General features: G+C 59.6%; 2 protein-coding genes across 23 annotated transcripts in view; both read left to right on the top strand.

Annotated features, from left to right (window-relative positions):
* The window catches only part of MCF2L (MCF.2 cell line derived transforming sequence like), a 208,262-nt gene extending 202,373 nt beyond the window's left edge, over positions 1–5,889 (top strand). For 12 of the 21 annotated variants that reach the window (XM_039473180.2, XM_039473179.2, XM_039473182.2 and 9 more), the window contains 4 exons: positions 2,076–2,197; positions 3,738–3,850; positions 3,916–4,019; positions 4,122–5,889. In XM_039473180.2, the coding sequence (XP_039329114.2) occupies positions 2,076–2,197; positions 3,738–3,850; positions 3,916–4,019; positions 4,122–4,204 (422 nt within the window). In that variant the 3' untranslated portion in view covers positions 4,205–5,889. Of the gene's footprint in view, positions 1–2,075; positions 2,198–3,737; positions 3,855–3,915; positions 4,020–4,121 lie in introns of those variants that run through there. The other 9 variants (XM_074387426.1, XM_074387424.1, XM_074387422.1 and 6 more) reach the window with 2 other exon arrangements.
* A 4,985-nt stretch (positions 5,890–10,874) lies between these two features.
* F7 (coagulation factor VII) lies at positions 10,875–25,861 on the top strand. Of its 2 annotated transcripts, none has more exons than XM_039473346.2 (8): positions 10,875–11,070; positions 15,606–15,766; positions 18,740–18,764; positions 18,838–18,951; positions 20,551–20,691; positions 21,990–22,099; positions 22,981–23,104; positions 23,728–25,861. In XM_039473346.2, the coding sequence occupies exons 1-8, from the start codon at positions 11,007–11,009 to the stop codon at positions 24,321–24,323; spliced, it is 1,335 nt and encodes a 444-aa protein (XP_039329280.2). In that variant the 5' UTR covers positions 10,875–11,006; the 3' UTR covers positions 24,324–25,861. The 2 variants fall into 2 exon arrangements, with proteins under 2 accessions (XP_039329280.2, XP_074243522.1); XM_074387421.1 differs by lacking the exon at positions 10,875–11,070 and adding an exon at positions 11,165–11,437.
* The last annotated feature ends 1,295 nt before the right edge of the window (positions 25,862–27,156 follow it).

Raw genomic sequence — 27,156 nt, 5'->3', positions numbered from 1 at the left:
CCCCAGGAGGCCCCAGGAGCTTAGAAAGGCACTTCCCCGCGACAGTCTCCCAGGAGGGGCTACTCTTGTCTGTCAGACTTTCTCCCCGTGTGACCTGGAGCCTCGGAGCCGGTCCCTGGTGGAGAATGTGGGCCGGGCTGGCCCTGCAGGGCCACACGCTGTTTCTGCCGCACGTTGGCCAAGCGCAGCCTCTGCTGCCGCCTCCTCCTCCGTCAGTGGAGCTGGTGCAGCCTTGCAGGGTCTCGAGGAAGCCAGTGTGGGGCCGGGTGGTCCTGTGTGGCCTGGGGCGCGGCCCAGCTCGCTCCCAAGCCCTGCAGGCGGTGACTCCACCCGTCGTCGAGCAAAGGCCAATGGCTGTTACAGAAAACACGGCTGTGGCCCGGCCCCTGCCTTCATGCAGACTCCCCCGCCTCCGCGCCGGCCAGGCCTGTGGAGAGCAACGCTGCCCACGGTCACGGTCAGACCTCAGCGTTTCGCTGCTGGCCTCCCCCGGGCACTGTTCCAATCGGGCGCTCTCGGAGAGCGCTGCGCACCCCAGGCCCCGGCGGCTCCCAAAGCCCTTTGTGTCTCCGGTGGTGCCGGGGACAGAGCCGCTTGGGGTCCCCCAGGGCAGGCCAGCCTCAGCGCCCCTGTGGAGAGGGTCGTGTGAGGTCCTACCCAGGTCACGCTGGCTCCTCTGCACACAACAGCTGTCCTTTTCTGTTGCCACTGTCCTCAGTCAGACTGTTGGTTCTGTCTGTCCAGAGGCCCCACGCCCGGTGCCTCAGAGTAACTGGGGGCCTGGACGGGGAGGGGACGCTGGCAGCCAAGCCCACAGGCCAGGCCCTGCTGCTGTAGCGGAGGCGCCAGGGCCCCCCGGCCTGTGCTGTGCCTCAGCCTGCCTCGCAAGGGGCAGCTTCAGGGACACCCAGGAGGCCGGGCCACAGGTCTGCAGCTGGAAGGTCACAGTCCTCAATTCTCACGCAGAGCAGGCCTGTCTCAGCTGCCTCCAGCTGCACCCCTAGACGGCAAAGCACCCAAGTGGGGTGGAGGGAGCGGCCCCGTGCTCTGCTGGCTGGCGGGGGTGCCCGGTCCCAGCTCTATACAGATAGCAGAGGCCCGCTCAGCACAGGGTTTTTCCTCACTGGCACGGACACTGTCGGCCATTGGAACTGGCCCACAGAACAGCTTGCAGTGGCGGCTTCGCGGGCACAGGGCGCTCAGGCACCCATACCCACAGCTCCGCTGTCCTCCCCATGCCCTGCCCCCTCCATTGCAAGGAAACACTTGCTTCCAGCAGCACCAAATAGGATCTGGAACCAGTCTGTGCCCAAGCTGGAGTCCCGTCAGCGTCTGCCTGCCGCCCGCAGCTGCCCGCTGCCGTGTTTGTTCAGCCCCGAGGGCGTCTCCCGTCTCCCCTGAATGGGAAATGCAGTGCTGCCCTCCGGGCACCTGGCAGGAGGATGAGGGTGGGGAAGGAGGACATGCGGGGTCCCAAGTTCGAAAGAAGCTCCTTCCTCTCGCCCGCTCGAAGCTGATGGTGGGTGGGAGCCCATCTCCGCCGCGGCACCTGCGTGGCCTTGGCCTCCTGGTTCGGTGTCTGGGCGCCGCTGTGCTGGGGGCTACTCTCTTGCCAATGGGGACCGCAGCCCTCGGTATTCCGTAGGTAAGGGTGTCGGGCCTTCTCCATGAGCCTCTGTCATTCCTTTTAGAAACTGCCTCCCAGCTGGGTCTGCTAGGTGATGAACATGACGGTGGCCCTGACTGCACACCCCTGCCCTGGGCGGGTGTCAGCTGCAGGGGCAGTGCTCTGACGAGGGCATGGCTCCCCCCGAAGCCTGGGGATTCCGGCCTCCACAGGGTGGCCCAGCAGGGGGAAGCAGAGGCTCTCAAACCCTGAACCGTGCCGGGCATTTTGGAAGTCTTCGGGGGTCCCGCTGAGCTCTGTGTGAACTTGGGGAGACGACAGGCTCTGTTTGGGGGCCCACGGCCCACATTTCAGGGGGTCTGTGGGACTTAGGTGACCCTACCTCAGACGGATACAGACAGTGGCTCATCACTGGGGGGTGTCTCACGGGTGTCTGTGTCTCTCTTAGGCTGGAGCAAAACATCCCACTCCCTGGAGGCTCCTGAGGACGACGGGGGCTGGTCAAGTGCAGAGGAGCAGATTAACTCATCCGACACGGAGGAGGACAGCGGGGTGGGCCCCAAGAAGCTGGTAACCACAGCCTCCCTGCGGACACTCGGGGTGGGGGCGGCCCTCCAGGAGTAGGGGTGCTTCTGGAAGGTCCCCCAGTCCTGGGTCTCAGGGGCAGCCCCAGCTCCTCCTCACCCTGGAAGGTCCCCGGTCCTGGGTCTCAGGGGCAGCCCCAGCTCCTAACTTTTCCGTCTCAGCGGTACTTTGTGTTTGCTGCGTTAATTTCCAGGTGCCCACTCAGACTCCTGTGGAGCCACCCGTGGGTGCACCTTCCTCAGAAGAGACAGCCCCACCCCACTACCCTTATGTCATAGAATGCTGTCACTGAGCCTTCCTAACTGTACCCACACCTGCCTCTCATTTTGTAACAAAGCGCAACTCCTAAGCATGGATTTGCATTTGAAACTGCATCCATTGTTAATGTCAGAGCAAGAAAAAGCTGCCGAATGTACATCATTCCAGCGAGGGTCACGCCAGGAAGCGCCTGCTGCCCCTTCTGTGCTGTGCCTAGTCCACGCACCGAGGCTGCAGGAGCAAAGGGGACAGGTCCCAGAAGCTCTGCAAGGGCAGAGAAGCCAGGCGTGGAAGGGCGGAGAGGGCCCTCGGGGCCAACAGCCTCTCCGGAAGAGACAGCAGGAAGGCAGGCCTGGGCGTGAGAACAGATGTGGGGGACACAGAGGCAGAGGCCGCGTGGCAGGAGGGGAAGCAGGCTGGTGGACCAGGGCGCCCGGGGCCTGGGGAGGGATTTGGACCTCATTCTCTGTGGGCTGTGGGAGTGGTCCTGTCTGCTCTGGGACCACAGGGGCAGGAGCCAGTACAGGCCATGCGGCCAGGTCACCGTCCTGCGCCAGGGCCTGCAGCCGCAGCTGCCCTCCACAGCGCTCGGCACGCAGCACCAGGAGGCTGTGGATCTCCCCGCTCTGTGGGAACAGCTGCCACTTCCCGGGTTCCCATTCCCCTGAGGAACGTGTTCCATAGCATCTGTGCAGCATCCGCTGGGGGCCAGGGGCAGTTCTAGGCTCTAGAGACAGCCCGACCAGCGCAGACAGGAACCTCCGCTCTCAGCGTGGAGAGGAGTGAGGCTTGGAGACGCTGCGCAGGACAGCTGCGGGGCAGAGGGAGGGCAGAGGAGGGCGCGGCGGGGAGCGCCACGGAAGGCCTCAGCACAGCGGCAGGGAAGCCAGAGCCAAAGGCAGGGAAGCCCCCTCCTCCCGGGGCGGGAATGCAGAGCAGAGGGCCCGGGGCCGAGGGCTGTGTGGAGAGCAGCGCCAGGCTGGGGCAGCTGGGCCCGAGGCCAGAGTCGCAGACGTGTTCTGTCACCTTTGACATGGTCATGAGCTGCGGTGTAGCCTCCTCCTAAGGCTGCAGCTCTTCCCTGAGATGACCACAGCCAGGAGCTCCCACCGGGCCAGGGTGCTAGCCCAGCACTCCACCTGGCTATGGAGAGGGTGCTCTGTGTGTACAGCAGACGGTGCCGGTGGGGCGCCCCGGGGGTACAGCAGACGGTGCAGCTGTCGGGCAGGTGCTGACGCTGCCTGTGCCCCCGCCCATCTCCCACCAGGTTCCGGGGAAATACACAGTCGTGGCAGACCACGAGAAGGGAGGCCCCGATGCGCTGGTTGTGAGGAGCGGGGACGTGGTGGACCTGGTGCAGGAGGGCGACGAGGGCCTTTGGTAAGAGCCGCACTGCCCCCCGGGCCGCCCTGCGTGTGGCCGCCGCTGACCCACACCCCTTGCAGGTATGTCAGGGACCCGACCACCGGCAAGGAAGGCTGGGTGCCAGCCAGCAGCCTGTCTGTCCACCTCGGCCAATCCGGCTCGGCCCAGTGCCTGAGCAGCTCAGGTAAGGCCCACGCGCTCCAAGCCCACCCGTGACGCTGCCAAGGGCCCGTGTGTGAGGAGGAGAGCGGACGCAGAAGCCTGTCCCTGCCTGGTGTCCCCGCAGAGTCGAGCCCAGGGTCGGCCGTGCTGAGCAACTCGTCCAGCTGCAGCGAGGGTGGCCAGGCCCCCTTCACCCTGCAAGCGTAGCACCACGCGGGCTCGGCACAGAAGACCGGAAGCTCTGGGGACTGCCGCTGCGAGGGCTGGCGTGGCATGGGGAGGGCATGGTGCCCCCGGACAGCGCAGGAAGGGGCACCTCTCCACCCTGACCCAGAGCTCCTGGTCGTGTGGGCTGCCGAGGACCCCTCCGGGGCAGAGGCTGGTTCCATGGAAGACCCCAGACCACAGGGCCTTCCTCGGAGACTCCAGAGCCCACCGAGGAGGGGCTGCCGGGAATAACCGTGGCAGGCAGTGCCAGGCAGCGGCGTCTCACCCTGGCTGCACCGTGCTGTCTCTGCCTCTGGACAGTCCTTTCAGGCGCGTGCAGACCGTGGAGCTGGTCCCGGAGAAGGGGAAGATTCTCTGACCAATGGCCTGAGGAGAGCAGGGCACGGGGACTCCATATTTAAATAAAGTTTTAGGATTTTTTTTAAGCAGGGATCAATCCCATGGCCATTTTTTTGTGGTACTTTGGCCTCAGTTCTTTACCAGGAATCACTGTGTTTACATGAAATGACAATTTGATACTGTATTTGATAGAAAACTATTTTTTGTTACTGGGGTTTACATAGAAGCATGTTGTTTATACCACGGCATGACTCTGGGGACCCCCCTGTGGGAACAGATGGCACTCCCTGAGCTCCCTGCTCACAGGTGGATGAAAACATGCCCCTGGTGACATCAGGTGGCGTCTCCACCACCAAAAGCAGTCAGAAGCAAGGAGATTCCTTTACCTGCATACACTTCATTTTCAAAAGAAAATTTAAACTATAAGCAGTTAACCTTCTTTTCTACAAAAATAAAATGCAGGGACTTGATTTTTTAAAAAGAGCTTCACTGAATTAGGATATTTTTATTGCTTTTAAAGAAAATACGGAGATGCCGTTTCTGCAGGGTGTCGCGTGCACCAGCACCGCTGACCATAGCTCAGAGAGCCCTGCCCCCGCCTCACTGCTCCGGAGCCTCCTCGGAGGCCGCACCTCCTCTCCCTTCCCCACTGCCCCCTGCCTCCCTCCAGGTCCACCTGCCACCCAATGACCACCTTGGGTACAGAAATGTAAGTGGGGAGAGTTTATTTTATTCAAGTCACAGCAGAACTGGAAAAACCCCTTTCTGTCTTACCCTTCTTGTGTTTCAGAAACATATTTTGTTCTTTCGAAGCCTTTCTGGTGTCTGGTCTGTAGATATTTTTGTATGTGTGCACCTCTGACCATGTGTGTACATATGCCTCGCCGGAAAGGGCACGTTCGCTGTCCCCATGCTGCTGGGTGCGCCGTCACCGCCTCACAGTTGTGGCCCCAGCACAGTGGTGGCGGGCATGGCTGCATTCCCTCGCGCTCCACGCCCGGCAGCCTGCAACCATCACTGCCCAGACCTCCGGGGTGCAGAATTACACAGGGAGCGTGCAGAGACGCGGTGGCTTTTCCTCTGATGTGTAAGTCACTTAGAACGTGCTGTGTCCTGCCACGTCCCCGACGTGCTGTGCGGGCGCAAAGCCTCCGTCTCGTGGTGCAGCTGCGTGCCCTCGTGTGACCCTCTCCACACAGGCACTTCACAGCTTCGTGTTTCATCCACTGTCACTTTTTTTTTTTAACTGCTGATGTAAATGAAATTTTAAAAGCAGAGTTCTTTATTGTATGGATGAAGTTTGAATAAATATCAGCAACTCCTGCCGTCTGTCTGCTTTTGTCTAAGGCACAGAACGTCTCTGCTGTCAGGGTCCCCAGGGCTGTGCTTGCACACGGCGAGTCCGTGTTGGTACGGAACAGAGCCAGGCAGTGAGCGGGGCCTGCCACGCGGCTCCGGCACTGAACAGCCCCTTTGCTCCAGCGTGTCACATAAAACACAGCAAGGCTGTGCGTGTCAGAAACGCAAAGGCCGCAGAGGAGGCGCAGAGGAGCCGTCACAGATCACAGTTCAGCAACACGCTCCAGACCAGAAAAGGGAGCATAGAGAGGGTATTACTGATCCGATAGAGGAAGGGAAGGGTGCAGAAAGGGGAAAGTGTGTGAACAGGAAACTGTGATGAACAGAGCGCCCTGTTGGGTCTGCCTCACCACAGATGGGAGGGATCATGTTAAGCTGGCCTCCTGGAAGAGCATGGGATCAGACGTAACAAGTAACCACTGAGAGACCATCGAGCAAAACTATACAAAGATTGAAGACTGAAAATAAAAGAAAAAAGACAGAACAGACAAACACTAACCAAAAGAAATCTGGTGTCGCAGTATCGATAGCATGAAGCAGAATTCAGGACAGTTGATAGAGAAACGGGGCTGCGTGGCAATCAGGAACTCATAAGCAGCTGACGATGAAGCTCGAAACGCAGCAGAAGTTGGCAGTCGGGTGAGATGTTGACTGTCATGAAAGGGATCCCTGTTGATCCCTAAACATGGAGAAATCTGCATTATTTTCCAGCACACATGGAGCACAAGAAAAATATTTAGCAGACAGTGGGAAGACCATGGAAACTGGCGATTTAAAAGCTTGTTGCTAACTCCTCATTGGAAAGGCAGTGCCGTAGGGATGCAGGATTCTGCTCTCTAGAACTGGACAGACGCACAGGCCCACAGAAGAGGAACAGCCATGGCTCAGACTGGCCTTGGCAGCTTAGTGGTGTCTGATTTTATACATGACAAAATAAGTGCATTAACCATTTAAGCCAAAAAATAAGACCAGTGTAACCCAAAGAAACTATGTAAATGCTTCTCTCAATTACAATCGAGAAAAGAGAGTAACAAAATCAAAAGCAAAACTCGGACTTCGTACCTGAGAAACCTAATAAAACTTTAGAAAGTCTGAGAAACTCCATATCAAATAAACACGTTTAAATATGAGAGACCATTATGAACGCCTTTCTGCCAATATATTTGAAAACAGATAAAGTAGGATTTAATTGTTAGAATCGGTCAAGAAGAAATAAAATACTTGGGCAGATAAATAACAATTACAGAAACTGCACTTCAGTAAAAAAAAAAAAAAAAAAATTACTCCAGATACCAGATGTAGGTGATTTTGTAAGCATACAAACATATTTGTTAAAACTATTTAAAAGAATATAACAAGAGACAGCAACTCAATAAAGTTATGAAGGAAGTTTATTTAACCTTGGTAGCCAAACCTGACAAAGATTATGTAAGAAAAAAATCAGCTGGGCCACGTGGCTCACACCTGTACTTCCAGCACTTTGGGAGGCCAAGGTGGGAGAATCATCTGAGACCCGGAGTTTGAGACCAGCCTGGGCAACACTGCAAGGCCCCATCTGTACATGAAATTTAAAAATTAGCTGGGCATGGTGGCACATACCTGTAGTACCAGCTACTGGGGAGGCTGAGACCTGACAAGCGAGCCCAGGAGTCCAAGCCCGCAGTGAGCTATGATCGCACCACTGCCCTCCAGTGTGGGCAACAGAGCAAGACTCTGCTCTCAAAATCAACCAAACAAAAAAATAATGTAAGAAAAAATAAAATGAATGCAAAAATTCCAAATGAAATGTAATTAAATAAAACCCAATTTTATGTTATAAATAAAGGTAATAAGTTCTAAGCAAGTAAATTCACCCCGAGAATGCAAGACGTAGTATGTTAATATGGCTATAATTTGCCATATTAACAAAGTGAAGGGGAAAATCACCGGCTTAACAAATGAAAAACAGTGATTCAATTTTTAGTCAACATTTATCTATCATGTTAAACCAACTAGTAGAAGAAAATTTCTTTAACTAAATAAAGTGTATCTAACAAAATCTTTGCAGCAAAAATTTAAGGTACTGAAGTCCTTTAGAACGGTCCCCACTGGCGGCAGAACTGAACAGGGACCCCACCACTGTCCAACGCAATTTAGCAGCCATACTGGTGATTTCCACAACAAAGAAAAAGGAAAGAAGGCCTGGCGCAGCAGCTCATGCCTGTAATGCCAGCACTTTGGGAGGCCGAGACGGGCAGATCACCTGAGGTCGGGAGTTCGAGACCAGCCCGACCAACATGGAGAAACCCCGTCTCTACTAAAAATACAGTATTAGCCCAGTGTGGTAGCACGTGCCTGTAATCCCAACTACTCAGGAGGCTGAGGCAGGAGAATCGCTTGAACCCGGGAGGCAGAGGTTGCAGTGAGCCAAGATCGTGCCACTGCACGCCAGCCTGGGCAGCAAGAGTGAAACTTCGTCTCAAAAAAAGAGGAAAGGAAACAAGACATGCTAATTGAAAAATAACTTTTCATATCTAGAAAACCCAGGTGAATTCATAAACTATTGAAACTAAGAAGGCCACAAGATCAACCCACAAAAAGTTATTAATATGCCTAGAAATGACAATACTATTTTAACAGCAACCAAACTTAAAATAAATGTAACAACACTTTTGGACAAAATTATGAAACATGATAGAAGGCCATAAAAGACCTAAATGGGAGATTTTTATGGATGGAACAATTCAGTATCACTAAAATGTTAACTCTCCCCCAAATTAATCTGTGTATTTCATCAAAATCCCAACAGAATTCTTTGTGGAATTAATAAATTGATTGTAACATACATAGAAGATAAAGGTCTAAGTATAGCCATGGCGATGCGGGGAGCAGAGGCAGGAAGGGGAGGGCTCACCTACCAGGCCTCTGGACAGGTCATAAACCTGCCGTACTCGTGCCGCGGGGGAGCGAAGCTAAACTGGCCGAGCAGAATTCGGATTCCCATGTGTGCAAGTACCCAGCTTGTCCTGGGGCTGGTCAACCAGTGGCACGGAACGGCCTCCAGGAACAGGCATCGTTGTTGGGACAGCTGCCCTTCCATGTGGATGATGGCGTAAAAGTAGAGCCATCATCTCCCAAACCGAAGATCAACACGTTAAGATTATTATGAGAAAACACAGAATATTCTTACTGCCTAGGGTAAGGATCGATTTCTTACAAAAGACAAAAAGGCTGCATTTTAAGAGATGGACAGAAACACAAGATGGGCACATCCGAGCACACCCCTGGTGAATTTCTCTCCGCACTAAGACCCTGGACAAGGGCGAAAAGCAGGGCAAAGGCCCAGAGAAAACAAACTCTGCTCCAGATCATAACCACTCAGCCTCCACACATTCTCTCTTCCTTAAGCTGAAAGCTGCTTAGCATCACACAGCACTGGTGTGACGCCCGGCAAGCCCGAGGGCTCAGCTGTCTCCAGCATGGCCCCAAGAGGGCAAAGCACCCCGGTGGGTCGAGGGAGCAACCCCCACTCTGATGGTTGACAGGGGTGCCCGGGTCCAGCTCCCTTCTCTGTTCAGGCAGCAGAGGCCCGCTGAGCACAGGCTTTTCCTCGCCAGCACGGACCCGTTGGAACTGGCCTGCAAGACAGCTTGCCACGGCAGCTTCCTGGGCACGGGGCACACACAGCTTCTCTGTCCTCCCCATACCCCACACGCTCCCTCATAGGGAACGCTTGCTTCCAGTGGCACCAAACAGGATTTGGAACCAGCTGGTGTCCAAGCTCAAATCCGGTTAGAGTCTGCCTGTTTCCCTAGTGTCCGTGCGTCTAGCCGAGATGCGTTCGGCACCGGGCGGGGTGTGTTCACAGGCTCCCAAAATGCAAACATAGAGCAGTTTCCCTGGTGTTAATTAAGTACTATTCCTGGGACCTGCCCTGAGATTCCAATTGCTTACGGATGTGGAAAACCCTGGAAGTCCCACGTGTGTGGGTGCAAGTGTGGCGTGTGTATAGGGGTGCGTGTGTTTATGTGGTGTGACTTTAAGGTGTGTATGACTCTGGCATGTGTATGGTGCGTGAATGTGGTGTGTATGGTGTGAGTTTGGGGTGTGTGTGGTGTGAGAGTGGCATATGTGTAGGGGTGTGTGTAGTGTGGGGGGGGTGTGGTGTATGGTGTGAGTTTGGGGTGTGTGTGTGGTGCGCCAGTACAAGTGTGAGCACGGAGATTCTTTGGTGGGAAGGCCGAGGCAGGTGGATCACTTGAGGTCAGGAGTTCCAGACCAGCCTGGTCAACAAGGTGAAACCACCATCTCTACTAAAAAACATAAAAATTAGCCAGGCATGGTGGTGCACACCTGTGATCCCAGCTACTCGGGAAGCTGAGTCACGGGAATTGCTTGAACCCAGGAGGTGGAGATTGCAGTGAGATCGCACCAGTGTTCTCCAGCCTGGCAACAGAGCAAGACTCCATCTCAAAAAACAAGACAAAACAAAGACAGACAGACATAAGATATGGACTGCCGGAGAATGGGAATGCTGCCTGCAGTCAAAGCGGAGTGGGGGGCCCAGCTCAGAGCCAGAACGATCCTCTCCTCCTCCCTGCGCTTTTCAGTGAGGCTCGGTGGCTCACCTAAGAATCCAGCCTCCCCTGCAGGCAACGGCCCAGCTGGCCGGGTCTCCTGGAGGCTCTCAACTCCGACGTTCACACCCAAGATGCACTCTCGAGATTTGACTTGCATCGTGGCTATGGGACAAGTCTTCGCCGGCAGTTTAAATGTTTCCCTAGGACATAGGAACCTACATCCCTATGGCCTAGGGGTTTGGAATTCTAGATCGTACTTGAAGTGTTCGTGCCACACACACCCCTTAGCACTTACACACTGTCAGCAACACCAGCTTTGCAGCATAGCTGGGGCCGCCAGACCTCGCTCCTGCTCTCCCGGCTTGAGCTCAGTGGCTGGTAGGAGGGGGTATGGCCACTGGCTGGCCAGGTGCAGCTCTGTCCTCCCCTCCCCCATCCCTCTGTCACCCTTAGAGGCCGAGAACTTTGCCCGCCCGTCCCATGGGGATTGTCAACAGGCAGGGGCTGCGCTGCTGAGAGTCACCATGGCCTCCCAGGCCCACCAGCTCCTCTGCCTTCTGCTTGGGCTTCAGGGCTGCCTGGCTGCAGGTGCGTCCGGAGACGTTTTCCCCATAAACTTGGTGGAAGGGCGGCGGGCAAATCCCAGGAGCGGGCCAGGGCTTCCCAAACCCGCCCTTGCTCTGGACACCCCCATCCGCCATGAGGGTTTTCTGGGAGCTCCTGCTCAATTTCTTTCCTTCCGGAAACCAGCATCCAAGCGCCTGCTGTGTGACAGCGGGAAGCCCTTCTTGGTGGCTCAGGCTTTGTAGGGATTCTTTTTCAAAGAACGTTAGGAGCGGGTGGTGCTTTCCTGGCCTCCATGAGACCCTGCCTGTGAGGTCCGACAAGCGCAAGGAGCCTGGGGCCGCTGTGTCCGGGAGGTGCTCACAGGCTGTTCCCAGGCTGGGGAGGACAAGTGAGGGACAGTGCGTGGGGGATAGTGCTTGTGACGTGGTGGACGGGGTGTGGGAAATGGCGTGTCGGGGCTGGGGTGCGGGAAACGGCATGGGGGGCAGGGGGATGGGGTGCGGGAAACGGCATGGGGGGCAGGGGGATGGGGTGCGGGAAACGGCATGGGGGGCAGGGGGATGGGGTGCGGGAAACGGCATGGGGGGCAGGGGGATGGGGTGAGGGAAACGGCATGGGGGGCAGGGGGATGGGGTGCGGGAAACGGCATGGGGGGCAGGAGGATGGGGTGCGGGAAACGGCGTCTGGGGGCTGGGGTGCGGGAAACGGCATGGGGGGCTGGGGGATGGGGTGCGGGAAACGGCATGGGGGGCAGGGGGATGGGGTGCGAGAAACGGCATGGGGGGCAGGGGGATGGGGTGCGGGAAACGGCGTCTGGGGGCTGGGGTGCGGGAAACGGCATGGGGGGCTGGGGGATGGGATGCGGGAAACGGCATGGGGGGCAGGGGGATGGGGTGCGGGAAACGGCATGGGGGGCAGGGGGATGGGGTGCGGGAAACGGCGTCTGGGGGCTGGGGTGCGGGAAACGGCATGGGGGGCTGGGGGATGGGGTGCGGGAAACGGCATGGGGGGCAGGGGGATGAGTGCGGGAAACGGCATGGGGGGCAGGGGGATGGGGTGCGGGAAACGGCATGGGGGGCTGGGGGATGGGGTGCGGGAAACGGCATGGGGGGCAGGGGGATGAGGTGCGGGAAACGGCATGGGGGGCTGGGGGATGAGGTGCGGGAAACGGCCTGGGGGCCTGGGGGCTGGGGTGCGGGAAACGGCATGGGGGGCAGGGGGATGAGGTGCGGGAAACGGCATGGGGGGCAGGGGGATGGGGTGCGGGAAACGGCTTGGGGGGATGGGGGATGGGGTGCGGGAAACGGCATGGGGGGCAGGGGGCTGGGGTGTGGGAAACGGCATGGGGGGCAGGGGGATGGGGTGCGGGAAACGGCGTGGGGGGCAGGGGGATGGGGTGTGGGAAACGGCGTGGGGGGCAGGGGGATGGGGTGCGGGAAACGGCGTGGGGTGGGGGATGGGGTGTGAGAAACGGCGTGTGGGGAATGGGGGATGGCATGTGGGGTGCAGGGAATGGGATGTCAGGGATCGAGGGTGTGGGGCATAGAGTGTGGAGAATGGGGTGTCGGAAAAGGCATGTGGGTGTGGGGGGGTGGAGCGTGGGGGACTCGGGTGTGGGTCGTGGGGTATGGATAAAGGCATGTGGGTGTGGGGTATTGGGGGGTGGGGCATGGGGGTGGGGCGTTGGGGATAGGGCATGGGAAAGGGTGTGTGGGTCTGAGGGACTGGACGTGGCTGTGGGGGATGGAGCGTGGGGATGGTGTGTGTGGGGCGGAGCATGAGAAACAGCACGAGGGGTGAGGGGATGGCGAGTGGGGCATGGGCTGTGGGGGGCAGTGCCTGGGATGTAAGGCTGCAGCCCTGGCTCACAGCATGGACTTGTGACCCCAGGCGGGGTGGCTGAGGCCTCGGGAGGAGAAAACAGGATTCGCTGCGGAAGCCGGGCCTGAGAGGCGAGCACGGCTGACCCTGGTTCCGTCCCGGGGCCCAGTGGGGACCAACGCCACCTCCTTCGCCTCCCACGGCAAAGAGCCGGCCCACGGCGTGGCTACTGCGGTGCCCCCGAAAGAGGGCGTTCCCTGCTCAGCCTCCCCCGGGGCTGGGGGTGCAGGCGGTTTTCTCTTCTTTCTTGCGTTCTGTCCCTTCTCAATGATCATGTGTTCGTCAGATTTGTCTTGGTTCTTGAGAGTTGTCTTTCTTTCTTTTTTTGAGACTGTTGCCCAGGCTGGAGTGCAGTAGTGCGATCTTGGCTCACTGCAACCTCCACCTCCCAGGTTCAAGCGATTTTCCTGCCTCAACCTCCCAAGTAGCTGGGACTACAGATGCACACCACCACGGCTGGCTAATTTTTCTATTTTTAGTAGAGTCGGGTTTTCACCACGTTGGCCAGGATGGGCTTGATTTCTTGACCTCACCACCCGCGCTCCTCAGTCTCCCAAAGTGTTGAGGGCTTTTCTGATGCAAAGATGTTTCCATCCCAGGGCAGTCACCGGCTGTGCTCAGGCGAACCTCCAGGGGTGTGGCTATCCCGGAAGTGTGGGTGTCCTGGGGTGTGGGTGTCCCAGAAATGTGGGTAGCCCGCGGCTGTGGGTGTCCCCAGGCTGGAGTGACGGGGGCTCCCCTCCCCCATCCTGCTGCCTGGGGCACCTCCTGTGAGTCCAGGACCTCCCCCCTCCCGGAGTTTCGATTCTTTGGAGTCCCCGCCTGCATCCTCAGCCTCCCCTTCCAAACCAGACTGGTTCTCCAGGGACGCCGACGTGTGAAACTGATTTTAAAACGGGCGGTGGCGTTTCTCTCGGCCCCACGTGGCCCGGTGGCGCCCACCTTCCGTCCCTTCTTCCACGCTGGGTCACCGACTTCTGCTCCGCGTTCCCGAGGCCGCTCCTGCAGAACTCGGGGCTCTTGCCCACCCGCCACCTGAGAGCCGCTGAGGCCCGTCCTCCCAGCAAGGGCGGCCTGGCCGTCCCTCCGAACGCGCCTCCCGCGTGTCCCCTCCACCCCGCTCGCCTCCTCCCGGGCCTCCCTCTCCCGCCTGCCGCACGGCCGTCTCCCCCACGGCCTGCGGGGGTTCAGGCCGCGCAACTGCCCCGGGAGGGTCGCTCCTCATGCCGCCTCCGCGTGGCGTCCACAGCTCAGGCACCACTGGCCCCGTCTCTGCGCTCCGGGAGGCGGTCCCCTCGGCTGCGGGGCGTCGTGAGGTCCCCTCGGCTGCGGGGCGTCGTGAGGTCCCCTCGGCTGCGGGGCGTCGTGAGGTCCCCTCGGCTGCGGGGCGTCGTGAGGTCCCCTCGGCTGCGGGGCGTCCTGAGGTCCCCTCGGCTGCGGGGCGTCGTGAGGTCCCCTCGGCTGCGGGGCGTCGTGAGGTCCCCTCGGCTGCGGCGCGTCCTGAGGTCCCCTCGGCTGCGGGGCGTCCTGAGGTCCCCTCGGCTGCGGGCGTCCTGAGGTCCCCTCGGCTGCGGGGCGTCGTGAGGTCCCCTCGGCTGCGGGGCGTCGTGAGGTCCCCTCGGCTGCGGGGCGTCGTGAGGTCCCCTCGGCTGCGGGGCGTCGTGAGGTCCCCTCGGCTGCGGGGCGTCCTGAGGTCCCCTCGGCTGCGGCGCGTCCTGAGGTCCCCTCGGCTGCGGGGCGTCCTGAGGTCCCCTCGGCTGCGGGGCGTCGTGAGGTCCCCTCGGCTGCGGGCGTCCTGAGGAACCGCCTACGCGGAGCGGACGGGGTGCCTCTCCGGGGGCCGCCTCGGCCCTCCCCAACCCCGTGTTCCCATAAGCAGGGCGGGGGTCCTGGTGCCTCCCAGTAACCTCAGGGTTGCTGCGAGGCCGGGAGCTGCGCGGGGGCGCTCTGCCCTCAGGACCGGCCCGAGCAGGATCCGCGGGGTCCTGAGCTCCGGGGGTCGCCGGGGACCGCGGGGCGCGGGCGGAGGCGGGGAAGGCCCAGGAGCCCAGGACCGCCCGGAGCGGGCGAGGAAGCCCGGGCTCGGTGCGGGGGAGCCGGGCAGGGCCCGCGCCTCGGACCGGGACGGGGGCCCGGGGACAGCAGGCCTGGCCGCCGCGGACGCGGTGCGGGTGGAGACGAGGGATTCGGCTTTCCGCAGGCGGTGTCGGCGGCCGCTCACGTGGTCCCGGGGGGCGCCCTGGTGCCCGCGGCCGCGCCGCCTTCTCCTCGCCGGGCATCAACCCCAGCGTCACGTTTCCGCAGCGGCGCCCGGGGCCCCCTTCGGCTCGGCTTCCGCGCGGGGCCCTGAGCGCGCCGTCGGGATCAGCTCCTGGGAGCGCAGAGACCAGGCCGGGAAGGAGGAGGGAGTGGGGTGACCGCCCCGGAGCACCGCAGGGAGGACGCCGCGCAGACCCCCGCCCCGCGCCGCTCCCCTCCCCCGGGACGGCGCGAACCTGGGATGCCGCCGCTGCGCTGGGCGGGGCCGAGGGCGGGGCCGGGGGGCAGGGCCGGACAGGGCCGGGGCGTGGGAGGGGGCGGGGGCGGCGCGGGGGGGCGGGGGCGGGGGGGTGCGTGGACGGTCTCGCGGCCCCCGGCGGGGCAGGTGAGCGTTTGACGCCGCTCCCACTCCTCAGTCTTCATCGCCCCGGAGGAGGCCCACGGCGTCCTGCGCAGGCAGCGGCGCGCCTACGGGTTCCTGGAGGAGCTCCGGCCGGGCTCCCTGGAGCGGGAGTGCAAGGAGGAGCAGTGCTCCTTCGAGGAGGCGCGGGAGATCTTCAGGGACGCGGAGAGGACGGTGAGTTCCCCGCGCTGGCCGTGCGCGCCGAGAACCAGGCCGCGTGGGGCGCCCGGCGTCGGGGAGCGCGCGTCTCCCTCTGCGAGTGGGAACGCCCCTGCCGGGCACTTTCCACCCCGGGCGACCCCGCTGTCCTCTCCCCCCTCCCCGCACACGCTCTCCCCACGCGGCCACATCACGCATGACCTTCGCTGTCCTTCCCCCACCCTCCGCTGTCCTCCCCACCTCCGCTGTCCTCCCCCCTCCGCTGTCCTCCCCCCCTCCGCTGTCCTCCCCCCCCGCTGTCCTCCCCCCCTCCGCTGTCCTCCCCCTCCGCTGTCCTCCCCCCCTCCGCTGTCCTCCCCACCTCCGCTGTCCTCCCCCCTCCGCTGTCCTCCCCCCCTCCGCTGTCCTCCCCCCCCGCTGTCCTCCCCCCCTCCGCTGTCCTCCCCCTCCGCTGTCCTCCCCACCTCCGCTGTCCTCCCCCCCTCCGCTGTCCTCCCCCCCTCCGCTGTCCTCTCCCCCCCCCCGCTATCCTTCCCCCACCCTTCGCTGTCCTCCCCCCTCCGCTGTCCTCTCCCCCCCCCGCTGTCCTCTCCCCCCCCTCCGCTGTCCTTCCCCTCCCTCCGCTGTCCTCTCCCCCCCCTCCGTTGTCCTCTCCCCCCCTCCGCTGCCCTCTCCCCACCGCCCCGTTTCCGGGACGCCCCGCCACCACCCCCACCACACACGCTCTCCCCACGCAGCCACACCGCGCATGACCGTTTTCGCGTCAGAAAATACGGGCTGAGAAGCACGCTTAGGATGCCCCCCTTGACTTCCCAAGGGAGGTCCCCCAGCCCCCTGAGGATCACAGACGCGCGGCTCACGGGAGGCACGTGGCAGGAGCGGGGCTGGGCGGGCGGCCCACACCGTCATCAGCGGCACTTGGCGGGGCACATGTCGCAGAGAAGCAAGGATCACGGACCGGGGGCTTCCTCCACCTCACACTGGCAGGGGACCTCACACTCAAAAGGCCGACTTCACACTCACGGTCACCTCACACTCGGGGCACACACACACAGGTCACTTCACACTCACAGTCACCTCACACTCGGGGCACACACACACAGGTCACTTCACACTCACAGTCACCTCACACTCAGGACAGACTTCACACAGATCACCTCACACAGATCACTTCACACTCAAAGGACAGACTTCACACTGACAGATCACCTCCACTCACAGATCGCCTCACACTCACAGGACAGACTTCACATTCACAGATCGCCTCACACTCACAGTTCATCTCCACTCACAGGACACCTCACACAAATCACCTCACACTCACAGGTCACCTCACACAGATCACCTCACACTCACAGGTCACCTCACACAGATCACCTCCACTCACAGATCACCTCACACTCACAGGTCACCTCACACAGGACAGACCTCACACAGATCACCTCACACTCTCAAGACAGACTTTACACAGATCACCTCCACTCACAGATCACCTCCACTCACAGATCACCTCACACTCACAGGTCACCTCACACAGGACAGACCTCACACAGATCACCTCACACAAGACAGATTTCACACTCACAGATCATCTCACACAGATCACCTCACACTCACAGATCACCTCCACTCACAGATCACCTCACACTCACAGGTCACCTCACACAGGACAGACCTCACACAGATCACCTCACACTCTCAAGACAGACTTTACACAGATCACCTCCACTCACAGATCACCTCCACTCACAGATCACCTCACACTCACAGGTCACCTCACACAGGACAGACCTCACACAGATCACCTCACACAAGACAGATTTCACACTCACAGATCATCTCACACAGATCACCTCACACTCACAGATCACCTCCACTCACAGATCACCTCACACTCACAGGTCACCTCACACAGGACAGACCTCACACAGATCACCTCACACTCTCAAGACAGACTTTACACAGATCACCTCCACTCACAGATCACCTCCACTCACAGATCACCTCACACTCACAGGTCACCTCACACAGGACAGACCTCACACAGATCACCTCACACAAGACAGATTTCACACTCACAGATCATCTCACACAGATCACCTCACACTCACAGGTCACCTCACACTCACAGGTCACCTCACACAGGACAGACCTCACACATCACTTCACACTCGCAAGACAGACTTTACACAGATCACCTCCACTCACAGATCACCTCCACTCACAGATCACCTCCACTCACAGGTCACCTCACACAGGACAGACCTCACACAGATCACCTCACACAAGACAGATTTCACACTCACAGATCATCTCACACAGATCACCTCACACTCACAGATCACATCACACTCACAGGTCACCTCTCACAGGACACCTCACTCTCACAGGAAGCCTGACACTCACAGGAAGTCCAGCTGTCTGAGACACAGGCTAACATGGCCGTCTCCAGGTAAATGGAGGGTGGTCATGCCTAGCATTTTTATACACCTGCTTTTCAAAGCAGTTCTCATCTGTTATATTCTCACAGCACCCTGTGAGTTTGAGTTCAGATGGCCAAAAGTTTCTTCAGCAATCACTTTTTTCTGTGGAGCGCTTTCGTAGTTTGTGGAAGATTTTGCATCTGCTATTGCACCCTCTCCCAGTGTCAGCTGTGCGTGTGGCTGCCCTGTCAGAGGTGGAGCTGAGGCTCAGAGCCTGTGTCCCTCGCCCTAGGTCCACAGCTCAGCAACAGAAGGTCAGGGCTGAACCCCGGCTGTTCTGACTTGGGAGCAGGAAATGCGTGGTTACCCGTAGTTCCAGATGTCCTGGGGAGGGGCCGAGATGAGGAGAAACCTCCCTGGGCTCCAGAGGAAAGTCTGGCTTGCTGAGCTCACCCCGCCAGGCCCAGCTCCAAGCCCTCAGCCCTAGCTCGTGGTTTGTCCAGTGCTCACTGACGGGTGCCCTGGTGAAGGTGTGGCTCACGCGCTTCCTCTCTTGTTCCCCCAGAAGCTCTTCTGGATTTCTTACAGTGGTGAGTAGATGATCGCCCGCCGATGCTGCCTGCAGCCTTCTCCTGAGTGTACTGACGCCAGCCCACTCCACAGATGGGGACCAGTGTGCCTCAAGTCCGTGCCAGAACGGGGGTTCCTGCGAGGACCAGCTCCAGTCCTATATCTGCTTCTGCCCCCTTGGCTTCGAAGGCCGGAACTGTGAGACAAGTGAGGCCCCACTTGGGGTCCCATATTTGCAGAGGGCCCTGGGGAGCTGGTGGAGGCGGCCTGGCCCACGGGCTGCAGGGTGCACCATGGTGGGGTGTGTGGACCGGGCATTCTGAGCTCAGCCTCGAAGTTCCTTCCAGTCAGGTCTTTGATCGAGGGTTCTAAGTCTCAGACTCAGCGGCCCCTTGGGCTCCCGGCCCTGGGAAATTCTCAGCCCTCGAGAGGGCCCAGCCCGGTGTCCCTGTCCCACCTGCACATCCCACCAGGCGACACAGCTTGGTAAACTTCCCTTTCTCTACTTCCCATTACAAAGGCTTGAAGGGTTTCCCTTCTGAATAGGAAATTACTGCAAAGCGTGGGGCCCCCAACCTCCCTTGGGGTTCAGTCATTCACTAGAAGGACTCATAGTACCCACTGAAGTGCATACGCGCGCCGTTACTGTGTCTTACTGCAAAGTCTGCAGAGGGCCCAGGCACAAGCTTCCAGCTGTCCCCTCCCTGTGGGGCCATGTGGACAGTTCTTAATTCTCCCAGAGCGACGTGTGATGAGACGTGGGAAATACTGCTAACTTGGGAAGTACCACGAGCCCTGGTGTCTAGAGATTTTGTCAGGGCTCAGTTACAAAGACCCAGCTGACCCTCCATGTGGCTGACCTAAGTCCCAGCCCCTCCAGGGGCCAAGCTGATAGTGTGGCCCAAGGCCCTGCCATACGTCACATTGTCAGCTAGACCATCCAGCATGGCCCAAGGCCGGGTGAACAACAACATTCCCTCAGGCAGGACCTTCCAAGGGCTTAGTGGTCACTTCCCAGGAGCCAAGGCAAAGGCTGCCCTATCTCCTTGACCATCTGAGTCTACATTCTTACCCTGAATGAGCTCTCTCAGGCAGCAGCCACTTTCTTCTCTAAGCAGAGGAGAGCCCAGCAGGGTCGGGGAGGCCCAGGACACCTCGGACCTCTGCTGAGCCCTGGTGCCCAGCAGCCCCGGTGCCCAGCAGCTCAGGTGTGCGTGCTGCCGGGCAGCCTTCCCCCCAGAGTCCTGGGCTGACTCAGGGCCACTCCCCTTGCCCACATCAAGCAAAGTCGGGCTGCCGGATCTGTGTCTTCTGTCTGAGCCCGTGGCCAGTGCTGGGGCTGACTGTCCCCAGGCTGGCTCATGGCGGCACGAGGACAGCATGGAGGACTGTCTCAGCTCTCTGGTCCTCCTGCCAGTTGGGTCCCTGACTGGAAGTCCCTTGGACACTTGTATTGTCTCCACGGGACTTTCACTTTCCTCCAGGATCCCTTCAGCTTCCCATCAGCTGCTTAGAAGAGCGGTCGCCCTGGAGGCCGCTGCCCACCAGCCAGGCGTCCCCCAAATGCAACTGCAGCCAGTGCGCCCCCAGCTGGCAAGGCTGTTCAGACATGTGACTCCTGATCCAGGCCTCGTCCTTCGGATCAGTCCGTGGAGCAGTTGGTGCCAAGCTCAGCCTCTGTCGCCCACAGCTGAGTGCCACCTTCCAGGCAGAATGCCACTGCTGACCCAGGGCACGGCTACCCCCGGGGCTGGCTCTCACTGACTCCAAGTGGCCACTCTCGGCCTGTCCCCTTCCTGCCCTCAGACAAGGACGACCAGCTGATCTGCATAAACGATAACGGCGGCTGTGCGCAGTACTGCAGCGACCGCGCGGGCGCCAGGCGCTCCTGTCGGTGCCACGAGGGATACTCGCTGCTGGCAGACGGCATGTCCTGCATGCCCACAGGTGAGTCCCAGGGGCTGCTTGTGGTTTCATGTACCAGATGGCCCCCAGTCCCAGGTGACACCCGTCCTTGTCCCACCACGGCTTATCTTACTGGACAAAAGACGGGTGGGGGTGGCTTTGCATCTACTGAGCACCCACTATGCGCTGACCAACTGTGAGGCGGGATCTGGGCACCAAGGTGGCACAGGCCAGAGCCATAGTGCCTAGGATGGGCACCCTGGGGCAGTTCCTGAATGGCCTCAGGCCCCCTGCCCATTCTAGGCAGGCCAGGAGAGACAAGTGAGGCGTTGTCTCACATCCCACCCCCACTCGTGGGGCCTCCGCCAGGGTTGGTGAATCTACTTTGACACAGCCAGTGTCTGTACTGACTGCTGCCCACTTTGCATTCCTAAACCTGTAAAGGCTCCTGGGAAAATAGGATGTTTCTCCAAAGCAGCCTGGAACTAATGGGCTGTACTTCCAAAGACAGGGACACCCCATGCCGGCTCTGTCTCAGTCAGGGCCACTCCATGCCCGCTCTGTTTCAGGCAGGGCCACCCCATGCCCGCTCTGTCTCCGGCAGGGACACCCCACACCCTCTGTCTCCGGCAGGGCCACCCCACGCCCGCTCTGTCTCAGGCAGGGACACCCCACACCCTCTGTCTCCAGCAGGGCCACCCCACACCCGCTCTGTCTCCGGCAGGGCCACCCCATGCCCGCTCTGTCTCCGGCAGGGACACCCCACACCCTCTGTCTCCGGCAGGGCCACCCCATGCCCGCTCTGTCTCCAGCAGGGACACCTCATGTCCGCTGTGTCTCCTGGAGGCAGATGTGCCCACCCCAGCCATACAGCCTAGGACTCAGCCTGCCACCTCCTCGGGTTTTCTTTCTGGCCCAAGACCTTGATTGGAGCAGATCAAAAACTAAGCCTGGGATCAGAACAACACAATTGTTTGTGCTGTTGATTCATCTTGAGGCAGAATTTCATTAACCTTTTAGTAAAGTCAAGCAACACGTTGTCCCCTTGAAAAGTAAGCAGAGGCTGGTTTCAAGATGTAGGGCCCTCTGTTTCCTCCAAAGCCAGCCCTGACCATTGTCCCCTCAGCCAGCTGCTTCTGCCAGGGCCTCTCATGGCCCAGCCCCACCAGCCAGGCCCAGCCAAGGCCCTGCCCTCCCTACCCCTGGGACCTGGCAGCTCCTGCGAGGGGACCTCCCGAAGCCTCGACCTCAAACCTCTCAGAGGAAGGATGCTTCTGAGCCTGAACTGGTGGCACACTCCTCACAGATCTCTGCATCTTCCTGACTTTTGTTTTACGCAGTTGAATATCCATGTGGAAAAATACCTATTCTAGAAAAAAGAAATGCCAGCATCCCCCAAGGCCGAATTGTGGGGGGCAGGGTGTGCCCCAAAGGGGAGTGTCCATGGCAGGTAAGACTTCCCTGGCCTCAGGATTCTGAGCCCTGAGGGGCTTGGAGACTTTTGAATGTGAGCTGGACAACAGCTCCGGAAGGGAAACGGGCAGGTCAGCCCCAGGCCCACCAGGCTCCACGTCAGCCCACCCAGCACCTCCAGCTCGCTGCACTTGATGGACGAGAAAAGAGAACAACGCTGAGGGTCTGCCCTGTGCAAAGAGCGCAGCGAGGTTCCGCGCCCGGGCTGTCATGTCATCCTCACTGTTACTCTTTTTTTCTTGAGACGGAGTTTCGCTCCTGTTACCCAGGCTGGAGTGCAATGGCGCAATCTCGGCTCACTGCAGCCTCCGCCTCCTGGGTTCAGGCAATTCTCCTGCCTCAGCCTCCTGAGTAGCTGGGATTACAGGCACGCGCCACCATGCCCAGCTAATTTTTTGTATTTTTAGTAGAGACGGGGTTTCACCTTGTTGACCAGGATGGTCTCGATCTCTTGACCTCGTGATCCACCCACCTCGGCCTCCCAAAGTGCTGGGATTACAGGCTTGAGCCACGGCACCCGGCCTCACTGTTACTCTTTAGGGTAGAATTCTTGCCTGATCTTTGCAAAATCAGGAGCATTGCATCAAAGCTGTGTGAAGATCCTGCGAGGTGAACAGTGAAATCCCACAGCGACATCTGTGTTGTTAGGCTGTACCCAAGAGCATGCTTCAGCCAGAGAGGGGCTCAGCCCCCCAGAGCTGGGTGTGAGCAGCTCTGCCCGGGAGGGATCTGCAAGGACCCGAGGATTTCAGAAACCAATTGTGTGATGCCAGAGGTCCCTTGGGGTGCCCGGGAGGGCGAGTCACCCGGGAAACAGTGACAGCCATGTGACTTCCACGCCTGCTGTGCCCCACGCAGGTGCTGCTGGTGCAGAATGGAGCTATGTTTTGTGGGGGGACCCTGATCGACACCAGCTGGGTGGTCTCCGCGGCTCACTGTTTCGACAAAATCAAGAACTGGAGGAACATAAGCGCGGTGCTGGGTAGGTGCTGCGTAGGTGCTGCCCTCCCTACCTGACGGCAGCTCTCGAGGCCCAGAAGCCGCGGCTCTGGGCTTCATGCTGTCACTTCCACAGACAGACAGATGTCTCCTAAAGGGGAGTGGCTGTGCTGGGCATGCCTGCTCTGGCCACCATCCTCTCACAACCACTTTCCCATGCCCAGATAAAATGGTAAAAGACTGGAGCCGCTGCCCATCCTGCCTCGCTTGGCCAAGAGCCCAGAGGAAGGTGCAACGCCCAGAGCCTTATGGGCCCGCCAGGTGGCTGGGTTTATGGGCGAGATGAGCACTCCCAGGAGGGCCACCAGGCCGAGAAGAACTGTGAAGAATCGGGGCACACCCTGTCCCCCAGGCTGCCAGGCCCCAGCACCCCTTCCCCAACCCAACACCCAGGCCCCAGATTCACCCCAGTTCACATGTCCCCCAGGAGCCACAGGCTGCCACTGGAGCAGGTCTGCAGGGTCACCTTGGGGTGGGATGCAGGACCCCTGGCCCCAAAAGGAGACTGCAGCTCTGCAGACCTGAAAATGGCCACAGCCTGTCCCCATGCCCCAGGGTGAGGCTGCAGGTGGTGGCACAGGCCTGAGTAGGGCCCCTTCCTTCCAGGTGAGCACGACCTCAGTGAGCACGACGGGGACGAGCAGAGCCAGCGGGTGGCGCAGGTCATCATCCCCAGCACGTATGTCCGGGGCACCACCAACCACGACATCGCACTGCTCCGCCTGCACCAGCCTGTGGTCCTCACTGACCACGTGGTGCCCCTCTGCCTGCCTGAGCGGACGTTCTCTGAGATGACGCTGGCCTACGTGCGCTTCTCGTTGGTCAGCGGCTGGGGTCAGCTGCTGGACCGTGGCGCCAAGGCCCTGGAGCTCATGGCCATCAGTGTGCCCCGGCTGATGACCCAGGACTGCCTGGAGCAGTCGGAGAAGACGGGAGGCTCCCCGAATGTCACGGAGTACATGTTCTGTGCTGGCTACCGGGATGGTAGCAAGGACTCCTGCAAGGGGGACAGTGGAGGTCCACACGCCACCCGCTACCGGGGCACCTGGTACCTGACAGGCGTCGTCAGCTGGGGCCAGGGCTGCGCAGCTGTGGGCCATTTTGGGGTGTACACCAGGGTCTCCCAATACACCGAGTGGCTGCACAAGCTCATGCACTCAGAGCCACAGCCAGGCATCCTCCGTCGAGCCCCATTTCCCTAGCCCAGCATGGAGAGAAAGCTGGGGCTGTGTAGAGATGTCCTGGCACCAAACCCCATCGATTCTTCTGCAGTTCATGGGGTAGAGGAGGGCATGGCAGGGAGGGAGGGGCATGGAGGGAGACAGAGACAGAAAGAGAGACTGAGGGAGACATTCTGAGGACATGGAGAGACTCAGACTATTTTAATAAAGACACAGAGGGCATAGAAAGATAAGAGGCAGAGGCAGGCAGGCGCTAGATGGAGAGCAGGGGAGTGCCACGGCTGTCCCGGAGGCAGACAGCCCAGCTAGGCCTCCTTGTCTCGCTTCGGCCAAGCCCACCTGCACGTGATCTGCTGGTCTCAGGCTGCTGCTGTGCTTTCACTGCTGGAGACAGTGGAGTTGTGTACACACACAGATACATACACATACCAATGCACATACAGAGAAACGTACACACAGATACATGTGCACACAGATACGCACTATGTGCACAGATGCACACAGATGCACCGATGCACACACCAGTGTGTGCACAAATTACGTGGATGCACACAAACATGCACACACGCCAGTGCCCACAGCTATGCACACACATGCACAAAGGTACCCACACCAAGGCGCACACAAATGTACACACATACATATGGATGCACACACATATGCACACAGGTACACACACTGATGCATACACACACCAATGAGCACACACACCGATGCTGACTGCATGTGTGCTGTTCTCTCTCACTTTTCTCGTTCTTATGCAAACGTTTCATCTTCACTTCAGACAATTCAGAAGCATCACCATGCATGTCGTAAATGCCCCAAACTCTTCCACCAAATGTACTTCACCCTAAGCTGGGTGCCGCACTGCACAGGCTGTTCTCACCTGCTGCCCAACTTCACAATAAACAGCTGCATCTCCTCCGTGCCTGCGGGGCCTCCCACCCCCTGGGTTGCCCATGATTCATTTTGGGGCCCGGCGCTCATCCTCTGAGCTGCTCTTTTCTTCACAGTTTTCAGCATCACTGAAATGACCCTTCACACGGAAGCTGTTTTTTCAAAACAAACCTCTTGGATAGATGTCTGAGGCTGTAGCTTGCAGGCCCCTGTGCAACTGGATGTTCTGTCCCTGCAGCCCTTGTCAATGACATTTCTCAGTGGCCCCGGGAGCACCTGCTTGAAAATCGGGAACACTTCGCTAAATGCAGTCTCCCAGGCCCTGGCTGCAGGGGGAGGACCTGGCAAGCTGCACTCTTGCCAAGTCCCCAGGGTTGGTGGGGGAAGAATGAGGAACGTGAACAGGGAAATCGGGAGGCGACAGACACTGTCCCCACTCCAGCTCCAGCAAGCATGGCTCGTAAAGCCGACTCAGCGTCGCCCTGCCGGGCCGTCCTGGGCACCAGCGGGGCTCACAGCAGCACGGCAGGGGCCAACCCACCTCAGGGGCGCTCAGGGAACATCTGCTTTGGAGCAGACAGGGCCCGGGAACTATGGCCAAGGACTGCTTCCAAGCCACCCTGCTCTCGTAAATAAAGTTTTCTGGGAACACACCCATGTTAGTATCGATGGAATGTGTGACAGAGGCCGTCCAGACAGACAGAGCCACTGACCCGCGAAGCCCGGCGTGGTTCATGTCAGGACCACTGCCACAGACGCTTGCTGACGCTGGCCAGACCCCGGTTCCTAACGCCCCGCACATGGAACTCAGACTTTACAGGAGCCAACGGCAGGGCCTAACCCGGGTCAGAGCTGGCTCTGCTTTCTCTTTTGTCCGAGTGACTATGCCTCAGTTTCCTCGTCTGTAAAACAGGAGCCCGCCGTGATGCTTTTGGTGGGATGAGATCAGGCCGGGTAGAACGAAGTCCTGGAAAAGCCCATACCGTCCTCATCGACAGCAAAGCCACTTTGCAAATAGACGCTTCAGTGAATTGGTAGAAAATTCTGCAGTCAGAATGCTCCGGGCTCCTGAGGCCCTAAGCCCAGCCCAAGGCTCTGGAAGCTGCTCTGGCTTCTTGGGAGAGGAAGTTGGCAGGACTCCTCTTCCGGGGAAGAAGCGGAGGGTGAAGATGAGAGGACAAGCCAGGAGCCCACCCAGATCCACAGGAGTCAACAGGGGAGTCACGCCGGGTCCCGAGCACCGGCCTCCCTTCCTGCCACTGGGAAGTGCAGGCACTCACCTCACGGTGCTGTCGGACGAGGAGGGCTCCCCAGAGGCTTTGCTGAGGGCCTGGGCACCCCGAAAGCCTACATGTTTCATATGGGACGTGCCCCCTGCCACGGCTGGGCTCCAGCTTTCTGTGAGCAGTGAGACAGAGTGCAGGGAGGCCACGGGGACGGGGTGGAGGAGGCGGCAGGCTCACGCCCCCACAGCCAGCATGGCCACCAGCATTGATCACAAAGACTGTGTGTCTGCATGGGCACCCTGCTGGTGGTGCACACACTGCATCGGTCTCTCCTTACACACATGCTTAGAGGTGATGCCAGAGCCTGGACACCAGGAGAGGCAGGAGCCAGACACCTGACGCCACCAGGAAGGCCCTCTCAGAGGACTGGTGTCCCGCCTGGACATCAGTTTGTGCAGTCGGTGGGGGCCTCAGTGAGCAGCTCTTGTGTGCCGGGCACAGATGTACCGTGTGTGCACACCAGGCTCATGTGCAGGTGGCCACGAGACAGGGCGACTCGTCAAGGCAGATGCAGCATGAGGCAGTGGCCAGCGCTGTAGGTCTTAGGGACCTTGTTCCCCGTCCACTACCGCATAGCAGGGAGTGGTCGTCACGTGGCCAAGTTTTAGACCATTTACTCCAGAGACCCCAGAGGCAAAAATCCTGGCTGCACCTCCCAGTGACTCCCACAG

This window comes from Saimiri boliviensis, chromosome 16 (assembly GCF_048565385.1).
Source record: "Saimiri boliviensis isolate mSaiBol1 chromosome 16, mSaiBol1.pri, whole genome shotgun sequence".
NCBI classification, from domain to species: domain Eukaryota; kingdom Metazoa; phylum Chordata; class Mammalia; order Primates; family Cebidae; genus Saimiri; species Saimiri boliviensis.
The sequence above is the reverse complement of the archived record's forward strand: the minus strand, read 5'-3'. Positions and strand labels throughout refer to the sequence as shown.

Coding starts and splice junctions, on each gene's coding strand:
- F7 (XM_074387421.1), top strand. CDS start 11,182: ATGAGGGTTTTCTGGGAGCTCCTGCTCAATTTCTTTCCTTCCGGAAAC. Junction 11,438..15,605: donor TCCCAGGCTGGGGAGGACAA/GTGAGGGACAGT, acceptor CCCACTCCTCAG/TCTTCATCGCCCCGGAGGAG. Junction 23,105..23,727: donor GAACATAAGCGCGGTGCTGG/GTAGGTGCTGCG, acceptor CCTTCCTTCCAG/GTGAGCACGACCTCAGTGAG.